Source organism: Festucalex cinctus, chromosome 4, assembly GCF_051991245.1.
Source record: "Festucalex cinctus isolate MCC-2025b chromosome 4, RoL_Fcin_1.0, whole genome shotgun sequence".
Classification (NCBI taxonomy): Eukaryota; Metazoa; Chordata; class Actinopteri; order Syngnathiformes; family Syngnathidae; genus Festucalex; species Festucalex cinctus.
In genome coordinates, this window is record NC_135414.1 from 31,370,851 (window position 1) to 31,385,310 (window position 14,460).

Genomic DNA, 14,460 nt, shown 5'->3' on the forward strand with positions numbered 1-14,460 from the left:
TTCTGCTCATTCAGGATATGTTAGAATCATTTTCCATACAATTTAACACATTTCTTACATTACTATTATTAGCACGAGATAAATAAGATCCTATTTTGTGTCATATATGGGGAAGAAAAATGTAATCATCACTTGGTTATCGTTAGTCGGACGAGGGCCTTCCTTGACTTTTGTGGCTAACAGCGCCATCTCTAGGCTGCATTTAGCAGTGCAGCATCAAAAGTATGATCCTGGTATCATTCAATCTGGTCCGAGATGAGGAAGATGCGCAAAAAGTGGGCAGAATGTCAAGCGTGGAAGTCGGTGAAGAATGCAAACAGGGAGCAATTAAATGTAAGACATGGGAGGAGCGGGAAAATGAATACTGCAGGGAATACAGGGGGATAAACCTTTATCAAGAGAAACAACAAAAGATTAAAAAGAAAAACAGGATTAACAACATAAATCATTTACACTTTGCTGACTAAGCTGACTGTGTTTACTAAGGAAGTGAATAACAAGTCGGTCAGCATGTAAACGTCAGCAATAAATGTTAGTTCATTTGAAAGGCTTTTTTCTAAATATTATTTTTTTAAATATTATTTGGAACGAATGTGTGAAATAGTAATTTTTTTCCTCTTTTTCTAGGATTTGTAATTTTATTTTATGAAACTAATTAAATTAAATTTGCATGAATGTGCCACATTTTTCAATTTTATGTTTCACTTTTTTTCCCCTCATTTGGAAACATTTTCCCGCTTGCAATATCAATTTTTTTTTTATTTAAATATCCTTCTCCTCCCATTTATTAAATATTTTTCTATAATTTAGTTAGTTTTTTTGTTTTGTTTTTTAATAACACATTTCAATTTGTTGGCAGGAAATTATCAATAATAATTTTATTTGCATTAAAATCTTTCATTTTGCACTCGCTTTATAATGAATTTTCTTGCAATAATTTAGCATTTTTACTTATTTTCCTCTTTGAACTATTTTTTCATGTGTAGAAAACCAGACACTAATATTTAAGTCAAATATCGCTTGTATTTATTTTTCAAAGGGGTAAATATTTTATATTGTTATTGAAACCGCCTTTGAAAATCAATAAGATTTGACTAAAATTTATTTATTTAAAAAAAAAATGTAGATTTTCAAGAAGAACCAAAGTGTTTGTGTAATGTTTCCAATGTAAGGAACTCTTCTGACAATACATATTCCAAAACTATAATCCCACAAATTCAATTTGAAGAAAAAGTCAACTCTTTAAAACAATGTAATTAAAAAATTCCATTATAGATATATTTTTTTGTCTTGAGTGTTGAAGTCTTAATTTCAAGTCCCCACTTAATTTTCACACCGAGACAAAACAGAGCATTGAAATCCGCTTTAATGTCACCGATGACTCTTCTGGTGTTTTTAAATAAGCTTTCATAACTACAGTATTAATATCTGGGTCGAGCTTCTTCTGCACTAAATAAAAGTCCGGTTCTTATTAGTGACTGACTTGCAGTATAGTTGTTAGCGTCCGTCTGCTTGAGGCCAATTAAAGGAGAACTCGGGCTGCCCTTTTGCTCGTCTCCCACTGACAAATTAAACTTTACGATTACACCGAGAGAAAAAAAAAAGAAATGAAATCATTTTAATCTTAATTAGCAGTGGCTGCACACCTGACGCCATTTGTCACCTACTGTAAGCTACAAAAATAGTATTTGATTTCAGTCTGTATTTGGAGCTATTATTCACGTATCGTGTGCTTGTTATTGTGAGAGCCGAAAGCAAGATTGATGCTAGTGTTAAAAAAACAAACATGTTTGCTTAATATCTATATATTTCTATATATATTTATTAATATAGTCTACTATATACTGTATGTATGTGTATACAGTATCTATATATTATCAAATAATTGACTGACATTTATAATGTATTTTTTTTTTTAACCAAAGAAATTATTGAATAAGCGGGTTAATAAGCTTTTTCCATGAAAAACATGTTTTTTTTCCCACTCCCCAAAAATATTTAAAAAAGATCAAAATATTGGAGAAAAATTCATGAATAAATGAATCTGTGGGTATTGAACCAAAAAAAATATGTGGGGTCCACTGTATCGTAGTGACACCTGCAATTACAGTCAAGCTAAATGCTAATTTGCAAATTCAATATTTTCTGAATGTGTTTTATTTTTATAGGTATTCGTGCAGTTTAAATCCAGGTAGTGCATTTGTTTATTTTTTTGTTATAACCTCCCATTTTATTATCATTTTGACAGCTATAAGCTATAAATGGACTTTTATGAGTAGCGCACCTGCACAGGTGTCGGACGTGTGTGCATCGGCGGTCAGTGCAAGATGTGGTCGGAAGATGGCCGATGGCGCCGAAATGGCCTCCGTAATTTGCAACATTTCGCACGTTTCCCGCCCTGCAACAGTGGCTTATTGGAGCATTCATTGTGCTCTTGTCACATAAAAAGTCCGGACGCCCTGCTGACCCACCGACCCCGCCCACCTGCGCACCTCCAAATATCAAATGCATATTTCATCGCGCACGCACACACTCTCCTTATTGCGTGCACTAAATCATAAGCTCGGCCACTAAGGCTACTTAGGTTGTGTGTGTGTTTTGTTTTTTTCTCTTTTGCACCGAGCGGCTAATGGAGTGTTTATGGCTATGTTTAGCGCACATAGAGATGTCATAAACAAGGCTAATAGCGTAACGAGCTAATGCGTCATCAATCATCTCCGACGTAAACGCGCGTGACCGTCTTGACCGCCGGTGGCGGGATAACCGTCAAAAACTCGACATTTACAAGGGAGCATTATGACCAAAATAACGTCCAACATCAAATATGCTCACTTTTGATTACAAGTGACGAGCACCTGGCAGCTAGCCAGTTGGCAGCTAGCATGAGACGCTAACGTAGCGAGTCTCCATCGCAAAAAGATTGACGCAAAAGGCAGCGCAAGAGTCGCGGGAAGTTCAAATTTGAATTCGAAGAATGGGAGGAATGAAGGGAAGAAGTAAGGATGGATGAAGGAAGCAAGGGAGGAATGCCGAAAGGTAGCAAGCGGGCGAGTGAGGAGGGGAAGATACTGGCGAGAAGGAAGGAAGGAGGGAAAGAGGGAAGCAAAGACAAAGGGAGGGAGGGAGGAAAGGACACAAGGTCAGACAAAGGAGGCAAGGAAATAAGTGAGGGATGACAGGAAGGAAGGAAGGAAGGATTGAAAGAAGGAAGCAAGAAAGAAAGAAAGAAAGAAAGAAAGAAAGAAAGAAAGAAAGAAAGAAAGAAAGAAAGAAAGAAAGAAAGGATAAAGTAATGAGATAAGTGAAGGAACGATAGAAGAAAGAGACAAAGGAAAAATATCGAGGAAAAAGAAAAAAGGATGATGAAGGATGGAAGGAAGGAAGGAAGGAAGGAAGGAAGGAAGGAAGGAAGGAAGGAGGAAAAAGGAGGAAGTGGAAAAAATAGGAGAAAGGAAGAAAAGAAGGGTTGAAAGAAGGAAGCAAGGATAGAAATGAAGGAAGGAAGGAAAGAAGGAAGGAAGGAAGGACACATGGTCAGACAAAGGGAGCAAAGAATAAAGCGAGGGATGAGAGGAAGAATGGAAGGAAGGAAGATGGCAAAAAATGGAGGGAAAGAAGGGTTGAAAGAAGGAAGCAAAGAAAGAAAGAAAGAAAGAAAGAAAGAAAGAAAGAAAGAAAGAAAAAGACAAAGGAAAAATATCGAGGAAAAAGAAAAAAGGATGACGGAAGAAAGGAAGGAAAGGCAAAGAATGAAGAAATAAACGAAGAAAGAAAGGAATGATGGATGAAAACAAAGGGAAGGAGGAAGGAAGGAAGGAAAAAAGGATGAAGAAAGAAAGTAAAGAAACTAGGATGAATGTAAGTAGCAAGGAAGGATCTCATTGCAACTTTGAAGGCAGCGCTGAAGGACAATTTCGAAGCGTGCCCATATTTGGAAGTGCTTGCATAGCAGCCAACCAGGAAGTAAGACGGAGACCTTTCCTGCTGATTGGCCGATTGCTGTTAACACTCTGAACTCACTCCACCAGCCCCTCTCCTATTAGGACACGCCCTTCAGTCCTTGTCGCAGATACGAGTACACAATGAATGAGTTCGTTGAGTGCAGTGTGAAAAAGGTTTTAGGCTTTCCGTTGCGACCACACAGGCCATCACGCACAAAAACCGTATCACTGTCTTCGAAACCCGAACTGCAAACTGCAGAACTGTGGGCGTGTGCGCGTCTGCGCGTGCGCGCGCGCTGATTTGTAAGCCGATTTGTTCCTTTATTTCCCCTGGCTGTACACAGGCGGTCACCTCGCTTTGGCGCACGCGCACGCGCACGCGCACAGACCGTGTCGGGGCCTCCCGGAGGACAATCTGTTGTGAATCGCATTACAGCCATTTCCCATTCTGTAGGTTGCACGAGCAGCCCCAGCAGAAATCAAATATTTATCACGTTGTATTAACCCCCAACGTTGCACTCCAGCCCACCCCCCGCCTTGCCTCCCCGCGCACGCGCACGCGCACACGCACGGCAGCGGTCCCGATGTTGCCACCACTGCACACTGAATTCATGATCCTATTAAGGCCATTGCTCAGCAGCCGCCGCGGCTGCATGGCGCGCAAAACAGATGAGCACACATGACAATACATGCTGGCCTGCGACCACGCACGCGCACACACACACACACACACACACGTTACCAATCGCCGCTGCTGGTTGGTCGGTTAGTTTTGCGATACAAAAACTGACCTGGGATCTGCTTCATGGTTTTGTGTCATCATGTCAAAGTGCAGAAAGGTCAAAAATGGCTTTTTGCCGTGTGATTTTGTGCTTCAAGTCCAGTATTATTATTATTATTATTATTGTTATTATTATTATTATAAGAGCCACCAAGAACAAGAGCAGGCTAAAAACATTTTGAAATTTGGAAGTGCATAAATGAATATTGGTCTAAATCAGTGCTTTTCTGTCATAACCCCCCTAGGAGGAAGAAAAAATCTAAATCAAAAATAAAATTAAATCCTTAATTAAACTATAGACATTTTTTTGACTGACCATGTCAAACCATGTGATACGGAAAAATAAAATTACATAAAATCATAAAATAATAATGCATTCAAACTGATACCAACATTAACTCAGGAGCACAATATTAAAAAAACAAAAAAACTTTAACCTGCAAAACAAAAATATAAAATAATTTCCTTTTTTTTTTCACGTACACATTTTTTTGCGCACTTTTTTTTCTACAGGTACAATTTTTTTAACGTAATTTTTTATTTTATTTTTTTTTATACACAGATTTTTTTACGCACAATTTTTGTACGCACAATTTTTTTTTATATATATATTTTTTTACATACAAATTCATTTTTTTAGTACACATTTGTTTTTTTTACGTACTTTTTTTACGTACACATTTCTGTTTTTTTGTAAACATTTTCTTTTTTAAAGGTACAAAAAAAAATTTTTACAGGTCAATTTTTTTTACATACACATTTTTTTATGTACAATTTTTTTTTTTTTTTTTTTTACTGGTACAAATTTTTTTTTTGCAGGTACAAATCATGACTTTTACAGATACAAATTTATACTTTTTTTTCTACAGTTACATTTTTATTTTTTTTTTACAAGTTACTTTTGCACCATATTTACCTCCACACAGCTGGGATAGGCTCCAGCACCCCAGCGACCCTTGTGAGGAGTAAGCGGTTAAGAAAATGGATGGATGGATGACAAATACATGACAAATAATGAGTTTATCAAATTAATTCTGGACAAAATATTAACTTTTCACTGCTGAAAATGGTTCAATGAGTCAAGTATCCCTTTTAATAAACAGTAATCGGGGGTGGGGGATACTTTTTAAAAAAATATATTTTAATGCAAGATTAAAATGAATCAGATTCTCCAGCTTTGCCCTTTCTCCTTAAAACTGTTTTTCTTTCCTGCTTTCTCGCACTTCCAAAGTCTCTCTCTTCCCTTTCCTAGCAGACGACACGCCAAATGCTTCATTTCCTGCCTGTCTCGCTGATCGCCTTTGGCTGGAGCGACCCAGTCGTCCGTCAAATGTTCCTAACCCGGGTTCGATTGATCGCTAACCAAAGTTGAAGAGCGTTATTTAGTGGGAAAGCCTGGATCGGGGGAGACGAATATTCCCGGAATCAATTCTGACCCACTTGCAGACGTCGTCAAGCCTTTTTCAACTCTTGTGCGTTAGCATCCAGCTAGCAACAAAACGCTAACGCGGGGAGGCATGAAAGGATGGCTTCATGTAAATATTTTTGACTCGTTGACTTTGTAGATAACTTTGACTTTTACGAGGTGATATTTCCTGGCACGTGAGACCAACATTGCACTTAAAAGTCCACCATTTCATGATTTGCTCCGGCTCAATAAAAAGCACCACTTTACGGCCACCGTAAATCACACAAAAGGAAAAAAAAAAAAAAAAAAAGGGAAAAAAATACACCGGCCGCTGTTAATCTCGCACATAAAGCGACCACCTATAAAAACAACAACACACTCATCAAACAAAAAAAAAGAAAAAGACGTCCGTTGCGGCGGAATACCTTAAGTAAATGTCATAAATGTGAGATTGTGTTGTTAATTTGATGCATTAGGCGTCTGATTTGTTATAAATAATTGTTTATTTCCGTAATAAGACCTCCGGATATGTACTGGCCAAGCGTCCAATCAAATTCACGCTCATTAACGGCACAGATAAATTAGTTTTACACTTTTTGAGTCATTAAAAAAGGAAGCAATTAAACGTACAAATAGTCGCTTTGACTTTATTTTTTATGCACTGGCTCGCATTTACACGTGTCGCAATTATTAAACAAGCGCTATCGACAAACTTGTTTTTTTTTTTCCATTGTGGAAATGCTGAAAGCAGCTTTTCAGCATTCCCACGCAATTCCTGCAGAAATTGCACTCAGTATATTTTTATTTTATGTTTTTGTCGTTTTACTGGTTAGCTTTGCATGAGCATCATTTTGCACTTTGCTGCCCTCTATAGGTTCGGAGGGTTGCATCATTTTGTGACATTTTCAGGAGTCCTTCAAAAACCAAACTCATCTGAGACGTTTTTGTTCAACTGCCAACAACTGTTTTCACTTACCCAGCACAAAATTTGGTGGGCACGCGTGAAGAAAAGCCATGCCAGAAAAGACACAGGAAGTCGGCCATTTTGGATCCAAGCGACCATTTCGGACAGAAGTCATCCAACCGATTTTTATCCAATTGCTACCAAACTGGAACCACGTATACTGCACACGATAACGATTATCTATCTATCTATCTATCTATCTATCTATCTATCTATCTATCTATCTATCTATCTATCTATCTATCTATATATATATATATATATATATATATATATATATATATATATATATATATATATACATATATATATATATATATATATATATATAGGTATATATTATAAAACTAATATAATCTGATGAGTCTTCTTCGCCTGAAGACTTGTGTCTACTATTATGAGGCGCTCCCCCTAGTGGCCCACCAAGTAATTGCTCAATAAGTCACGAACAATGGAGCCGCTATAGTGGCTGTATATTAACTACAATTATTGTGATACTTACGCAGGCGTGTCGACAATCTATCGGGAGACAAAGTATCACGATTTATCACGATATCGATATATCGTCACACTCCTATTTGCGAAACAGTTCCCACTCTGAAGACTTAAACAAAAAAACAAGATGGTGAAGAAGACATGATGTTTTCCTCTCGTCAAGCACAAAAAAGAAAATTGTGAGCATCCCATGTCGTTGCTGCTGTTTTGTTTCTCAACGCGGCTGCGGCCAGATTGGCTGAAAAAAAAAAGAGAAATCACACGGGAGAGGGCGTGAAATCAGATCAACGGCCACAATAAAGCAGCGACTGGGAGGAAAATGACCCGAGCTCCGTGCGCACGCGTTTGTTTCGTCCTGTGCCGAGATGGAGGTCATACATCCAGTCTTATTGCCTGCAAAAAAGAACAATATGACAGAAAAAATGTAATTCTTATTGCACGTGTGCACACACACACACACATACACATATTCCTCTTACACTTCACTCCATCATTACAACATACTGTATAAGAAATGAAGTAAGTGTCACTTTATTCACATTTTTGTCACGTGAAGGAGTCACGTGGGATCTGATTTAAGATTCATTTTATTGTCCCTTTTTTCCAGGGCTACCATTTAAATAAAATAGATTCACACATATACGTATGCTACATGTAAAAAAAATAAAAATAAATAATAATAATAATAATAATAATAATAATAATAACAATAATAATAATAATAATGAAGGAACACCGATTAATAAACAGAGTTGTATAATGTATGATCATGACACCTTTCACAAAAAAAGTCTCCATCACAAAACATAATTTATCCAATTCAATGTGAAGTGACTTAAAAAGATGTTATTATTATTATTATTATTATTATTATTATTATTATTATTATTATTATTATATCTCATGTTACTCCAGCTAAACTAAAATACTTCCATTCTTTTTTAAATGGATGAAAATCTTGCTAGAACGATTAATAGGGAGACTTTTAAGTTTTAATGAATCATATTTTCGTTTACTACATTTGCACAATATAACATGTACAATACAATTTTAAAAAAGTATACATTTTTATGCAATTTTAATCACTTAATGCTAAATTAGTATTATTTTTTAAATGAAAAATGTTGAATTATTATTTCATTAAAATGGCTCATAACATGTTGATCATTTGAAAATCCGTTGTCATTTTTTTTTTTTTTTAATTAGCACAAACTCAACTCAGTGCGTTCCAAGGTGAACATTTGAAGTGCAATCTTCATGTGATAGCAGGCCATGACTGCCACCTGGTGGTTACAATTTAAACAGCAACACAATTGGGCTTGGATCCAATTGATTATTTTCTTAAATTTCAATGAAAATAATTCACACAAGACTGTCAGATGTAAGTCGTGTCAATTTATTTTTGATTTGTTTGTCGTAGTGCATCTCCATGTCACGTACATGCAAGAATGCGTATACTGGTCACATGTAAGAAAAAGTCCCTTTTTGGGTCTACTTTTTTTTTTTTTTTCCCAGCTGGACTGAAGCAAGCACGTCATTGTGACCTGATAGGCTGCACTGACATATGACTTTAATACGGCAACAGAAATAAGCTGCTTTCGGCCACCACCATCTTTTTCCTAGCCGGGGGCCAGGCAGGCCCCTAATGCGAGCGCCGGTCGGGAACTTTATGAGCCGTCAGCTGGGATTGGACGGCGGGCGGGCGCCCACCGGGGGTACGTTGAGGTCGCCTCGTCTAGATGAGCGACGCTGATGAGCGACCGACTGCTCATAATGCCCCCACCGGCTGATGGAGAGGAAAGACAAACGGAAGGATTTACATCATGTGTGGATGTTGGGGAGGACAAACAAAAAAAAACATCTGAAAAAAAAAATGTCTGTTCCTCTTAATTTGTACTCACTCATTTAATTTGTAAATTTCATGAAGTGCTTTATACATTATTCTAAGGCGGTTAAACTCCATCAATCCATTGAATTTTTAAAGTTTTTAGTTGTATAATTAATGGATTAGTGTGGCCTCTGTATCCACAACCGAAAACGGCACATTATTTATTTATTATTTACATTATTTCATATGAGTGAATGGACAACTGCTTTTTCAGTTAACATTACCAGAGTTGCATTTACTCATTTAAATGGACTCACATATGCTTACGTCATTATGAGTGAATGGGTTTTAATTTATGTGTGAATGAACAGTTTGTGTGTGTTTGTGATTGGACAAAAAATTTATGTAAATGAAATCCTTGAAGTGAAGCAACAGTAGCACAACTATTGTATTAATTCAACATCAGCACAACTACTGTATTAATTCAAAATCAAATAGCTTTCAACAATACTAAAGTTGCGTTCACAGTAAATGTTTATTTTAATTAAATCATAATTTATGTTCACAATTTTTATTATTATTATTATTATCATTATTATTATTATTATTATTATTATTATTATTATTATTATTATTATTATTATTATTATTATTATTATTATTATTATTATTATTATCATTATGTATAATTGCTATAATTGAATAGAGTATATATTTGCTCCGTTTCATCGCGTTGAAAAGAGCACTTTGTATTTTACAAACTTCCTCCTAAGGCACAACTGTCCGTCCAATCACCAGGTCGCTTTGTGGTCACCTGATTCCAGCCTCCGAGTCACGTGACCCAAGCTCCATCCTCGCCATTTTGCAATGTGGGCGACAGAGGCCACTTTTTTTTCCCCCCTTCTTTTCATGACAGGGAAATAAAACTAACGTTGAGCACTTGCATGTTCGGACAACAAAGAGCGCGGCGACTCGGTGAGTGATTTAATTTACAAGTGTGAGTGTAGTAATGTTTTGGTTACACATTAACCAGATATAAAAAGTACTGCTTTTCCGGCGTTTTTTTTTTTTTTTACACGCTTGTATGCTTGGTTAGCTTCCTAGCTAACTGATGCTAACGTGCCCTAACTTCACATTTCACTATTGTGGTTTGTTGTGTGACACGAACACGCCGTCCAGCCACTTAACACCACCACAGATGTCACGGCCTGCTGGATTACTCGACGTTTTGGCTGTGTTTTAACTTGATTTCCACAAATGGAAAACGAAGGAGTGACATATTTTTAGATGTGCCCGAACAGGTGCTCACTAGTGGAGGCTGCCCGGGCCTCTCGCGTCCACAAAAAGAAAGAAGCCCCCCGAATTGAACCTTCAAGCTCTTCCAAACACGCAAAACTTTCATATGTCAAATATATGAATGACTTAATGTGGATTCCACACGCGTGAGTCATTCCGCATAGCAGAAGTGGTGAGGAAAGAGGAAGGCGATTAAGGAGTGAGAAAGTGACGGATTGGACAAAGATGAAAAGAAGGAGACTTGTGCTCATTTCCCTCTTCAAATGACGAAGTCAATCAAAGCACGTGTATGTGACCGCGTCTCCTTATCAAGGTTGTTGTACTCGTTATCATAAACAACCACTCCTCTATTTGCAAGATCAATAGAGGTGTGGGAATTAAGTGTTTCCCCCGGCCACAGATTTGACATTGACACAAGTCACAGCACCAAACCAAAATAGCACAATTATGAGAATTAATAATTATTTACAAACTCGTGTGCTGAATTACTTGGTTTGAACTCTGGGCCTGTTTTGTTGAACACAAAGGTATTTATGATATATAGGTATTAAAAACCAAAACAAAACATGTTCTATAAATGAAACCTTTTTTAATGTATTTTTTTTCAAGAAGCAGACTAATGCCTTTGAAGCTAATACTAGAGGTACACGATCCCGATCATTTAGAAATTCTGACCTGCTGATCTCAATTTTTGCCGATCCCGATTTTTTTAATTTTATTTCATTTTTTTTTTTTATCATAATAAGCAGTCACCTTCGGTGTTCCAATCTTGTTTAATTGAAAAACATTGAACAATATCTGTGAAAAATAATGCAAACAGTTAGTTTTAACTGCACACGGTTTCTCTCAAATAAAAATAAAAGGCTCTCAGCAGAAGAGGAAACTTTTTTTCAAATCTCTGCGGAGATGAGATCGGTGGAAAAGATTGTTTTGTTTTTTCAGGGATTGTACGATCACAGACCCCCCAAAATTAAGGAAATCGGGGAAGATAAATCGGCTGGCCGATCGATCAGTGCACTATACTTGCTTGTGTGACACATCAACTTTGAAACCTAGGAGATAATGACAGACTTTTTGATGGAAAAACAATTTATTTACAGATTTTTCCCTACTCGAGTGGCTTTTGGCGTTTGTCATTGACTCATGAACTGTGTCAAATTTTCTCATGACCGCAACTCACATTTTCGACAACACATTCTGTTTACACAATACTGATTGAGTGTGAGTTATGTCAACTTCAGCTTCCAACGTGTTGGCGTTACTCGCCCTCATAATCGACATGACAACCCTGAATTGCATGGCTCCGTGGTAGAGTGGCCATCTCGATCCTCCACCCCTGGTGACCGTGTTGTCCTTGAGCAAGACACCGTTTGGTCCCTGTGAGACCTGGCGGCAACTTGTACGGCGGCAGCCATCTAACTGGTGTATGAATATGTTTGTGAATTGATGAATGTGGCACATTGTAAAGCGCTTTGAGCGCCGTATGGTGTAGAAAGTGCTTTATAAGCGCAGTGCATTTACCATTTGCATTTGTAAAAGAAAATATTGTAACCAATTCATGAGATGAAAAAGTTCATTCACCTGGGCACATTTGTGAATTCCAGGATGCGCTAACATTTCACGTGTCTCGTGTCAGGTCATGGAAGACATCAACAGTGTCGCCGTGCTCATCGCTGCCTCGGCCACGTCCTCGTCCGCACCTTTGGCCGAGCCCCGCGAGCAGCAGCAGCAGCGCGTCATCGCCGCCGCCGACGCCCCGAAGTGTAACCCCGACACCGACTCTCTCATCCAGGTCATCGAGAAGCTGACTAAAATCGTGGAGAAGCGACCCCAGCGCCGCTGCACCGTGACGGGACACAAACGAGTCCAGCTGAGAGCAGAGGGGGGCTCCCCTTACAAGAAGCTGAGTGTGGAGCATGAGGACGGCGACCTCAACAACAACAACAACAACGACGGTGGCGAGCTCAAGCGTGCAGCGACGTGCTACCAATGCAGCCTGTGCCCGTACCTGTCGCCCACGCTGCCGCTGCTCAAGGATCACCTGAAGCAGCACAACGAGCACAACCAGGACCTCATCCTCATGTGCTCCGAGTGCTGCTTCAGCTCCCGAGACCAAGCGCAGCTGGAGGAGCATGTCAGGATGCACCTGGACAACGGCGCCCGAGCCAAAGAGGGCCAATGTGGACCCGGGAGTGACGCCGACCCGGTGGGTTTGGAGGTATACCACAAGCTGTTACGTTATGACAATACTGGTGATTTCATTAGTTGTGGTTCAGGAAACTGGTCACGACCAGTGTTCCCTCTAAGCTACGCATGTGCGCAATTGTGCAGTGCTCTCAGCGCACAGCAAATGTCTGCAGCGCATTTAAAAAAATAAATAAATCCTAACCTGCATCTATATTTACTGTTTGTATTTTTTATATTACCTTCATATAAAAAAAAAAAAACAAGAAAACTAATAAACGTGTGATGTTATCTTCAGCCAACAAACAGCAAGTGGCAAAATGTGTTTTTAAAGGTATAAATTGTACATGAAAAATAACGTTATCACATTAATTCTAGACAAAATATTCTCTTCTATTGGCTGAAAATTGATCTAAATGAGTCCTGTAAGTTCCTCTCCTGCAAAATGGCCAACGTGGAGTTAGCCCAGTCTCGTTCTTAGAAACTCCAATTTGCTCAACCGCACATTGTTTGCTCTGCTTGCTAGTGTGAGGGCGACGGCGAGCAGGAGCAGCAGAAGAAAAAGAAGTGGTTCATTTACGAGGAGTATGGCCTGTACCGCTGCCTGATCTGCAGCTACGTTTGCAGCCAGCAGCGTATGCTCAAGACGCACGCCTGGAAGCACGCCGGACTCCTCGACTGCTCCTACCCCGTTTTCGAAGAAGAGAAGGATGAAGAGGAGGAAGCGACCTCAGTCGTAGCGACGCCCACCACCCACGAGGCGGAGTCCCAGACGGTTTCCGCCGCCTTTGAAATGTGCGTGCCGCTTCCCGGCGGCAAATCGAGTCCGCCCCGCGTCGGCGAAGGGGAACGGGGCGAGTTCGCTGGTCTGTGCCCCGAGGAATCTGAGATGGAGGTGCACGTCACCGCGGAGGTGCAGGCGGAGACGCCATCTGTGCCCGACAGCCTGCTGACATCGGCGCAGAAGATCATCAACAGGTAACGACATCTCCCTCGGAATTACAGTCAACAACACAAGTTTACAATGAGTCACTAATTCATCTACAGTCTTCCCTCACTATTTCACCTTTTTTATTGTTTTACAGTGCATTTGTTTACTGTAATTCACTCTTTTAGCTGTTAATTGAATGATGGCAGAACATGCAACACACAAACAGGAAGGTTTTTTTTTTTTTTGTTTTTTTTTTTGTCGGGCATCCGCGGATTCGTCTCAATGAGACCTTTCCAACGGTGTCTCTCCTGCTTCTTTTGATGAATGGAAAAATGTAATTCTTTTGTTAGATAATAAAAATATCATTTCTTTTAGTCCATGTTAAGTATCGCAGTAATATCTATAGCTATACTCAGCAACTATATTGTATGATATTCCAATATCATGCAGCCCTAATCGTAAAACATATACATATATAATACATGAAAAACTACATATAATTAGCTGGATTTTTTTTTTTAATTAATGCAGATTTCCATTGTCGTTTTTGGAACGTAACACCCGAGATAAACGAGGGAACACGGTACTCGCGAAGGCTACTGAGTCTCCGATACATATCACTCCCTCGAGTG

The 14,460-nt window shown here is 38.9% G+C and overlaps 1 protein-coding gene across 6 annotated transcripts in view; it reads left to right on the plus strand.

Annotated features, from left to right (window-relative positions):
- Nucleotides 1–14,460, plus strand: part of znf507 (zinc finger protein 507) — a 71,150-nt gene that overhangs the window by 48,621 nt on the left and 8,069 nt on the right. For 4 of the 6 annotated variants that reach the window (XM_077520279.1, XM_077520278.1, XM_077520280.1 and 1 more), the window contains 2 exons: nt 12,350–12,931; nt 13,424–13,875. In XM_077520279.1, coding sequence (XP_077376405.1) covers nt 12,350–12,931; nt 13,424–13,875 — 1,034 coding nt within the window. Of the gene's footprint in view, nt 1–10,286; nt 10,393–12,349; nt 12,932–13,423; nt 13,876–14,460 lie in introns of those variants that run through there. The other 2 variants (XM_077520283.1, XM_077520282.1) reach the window with 2 other exon arrangements.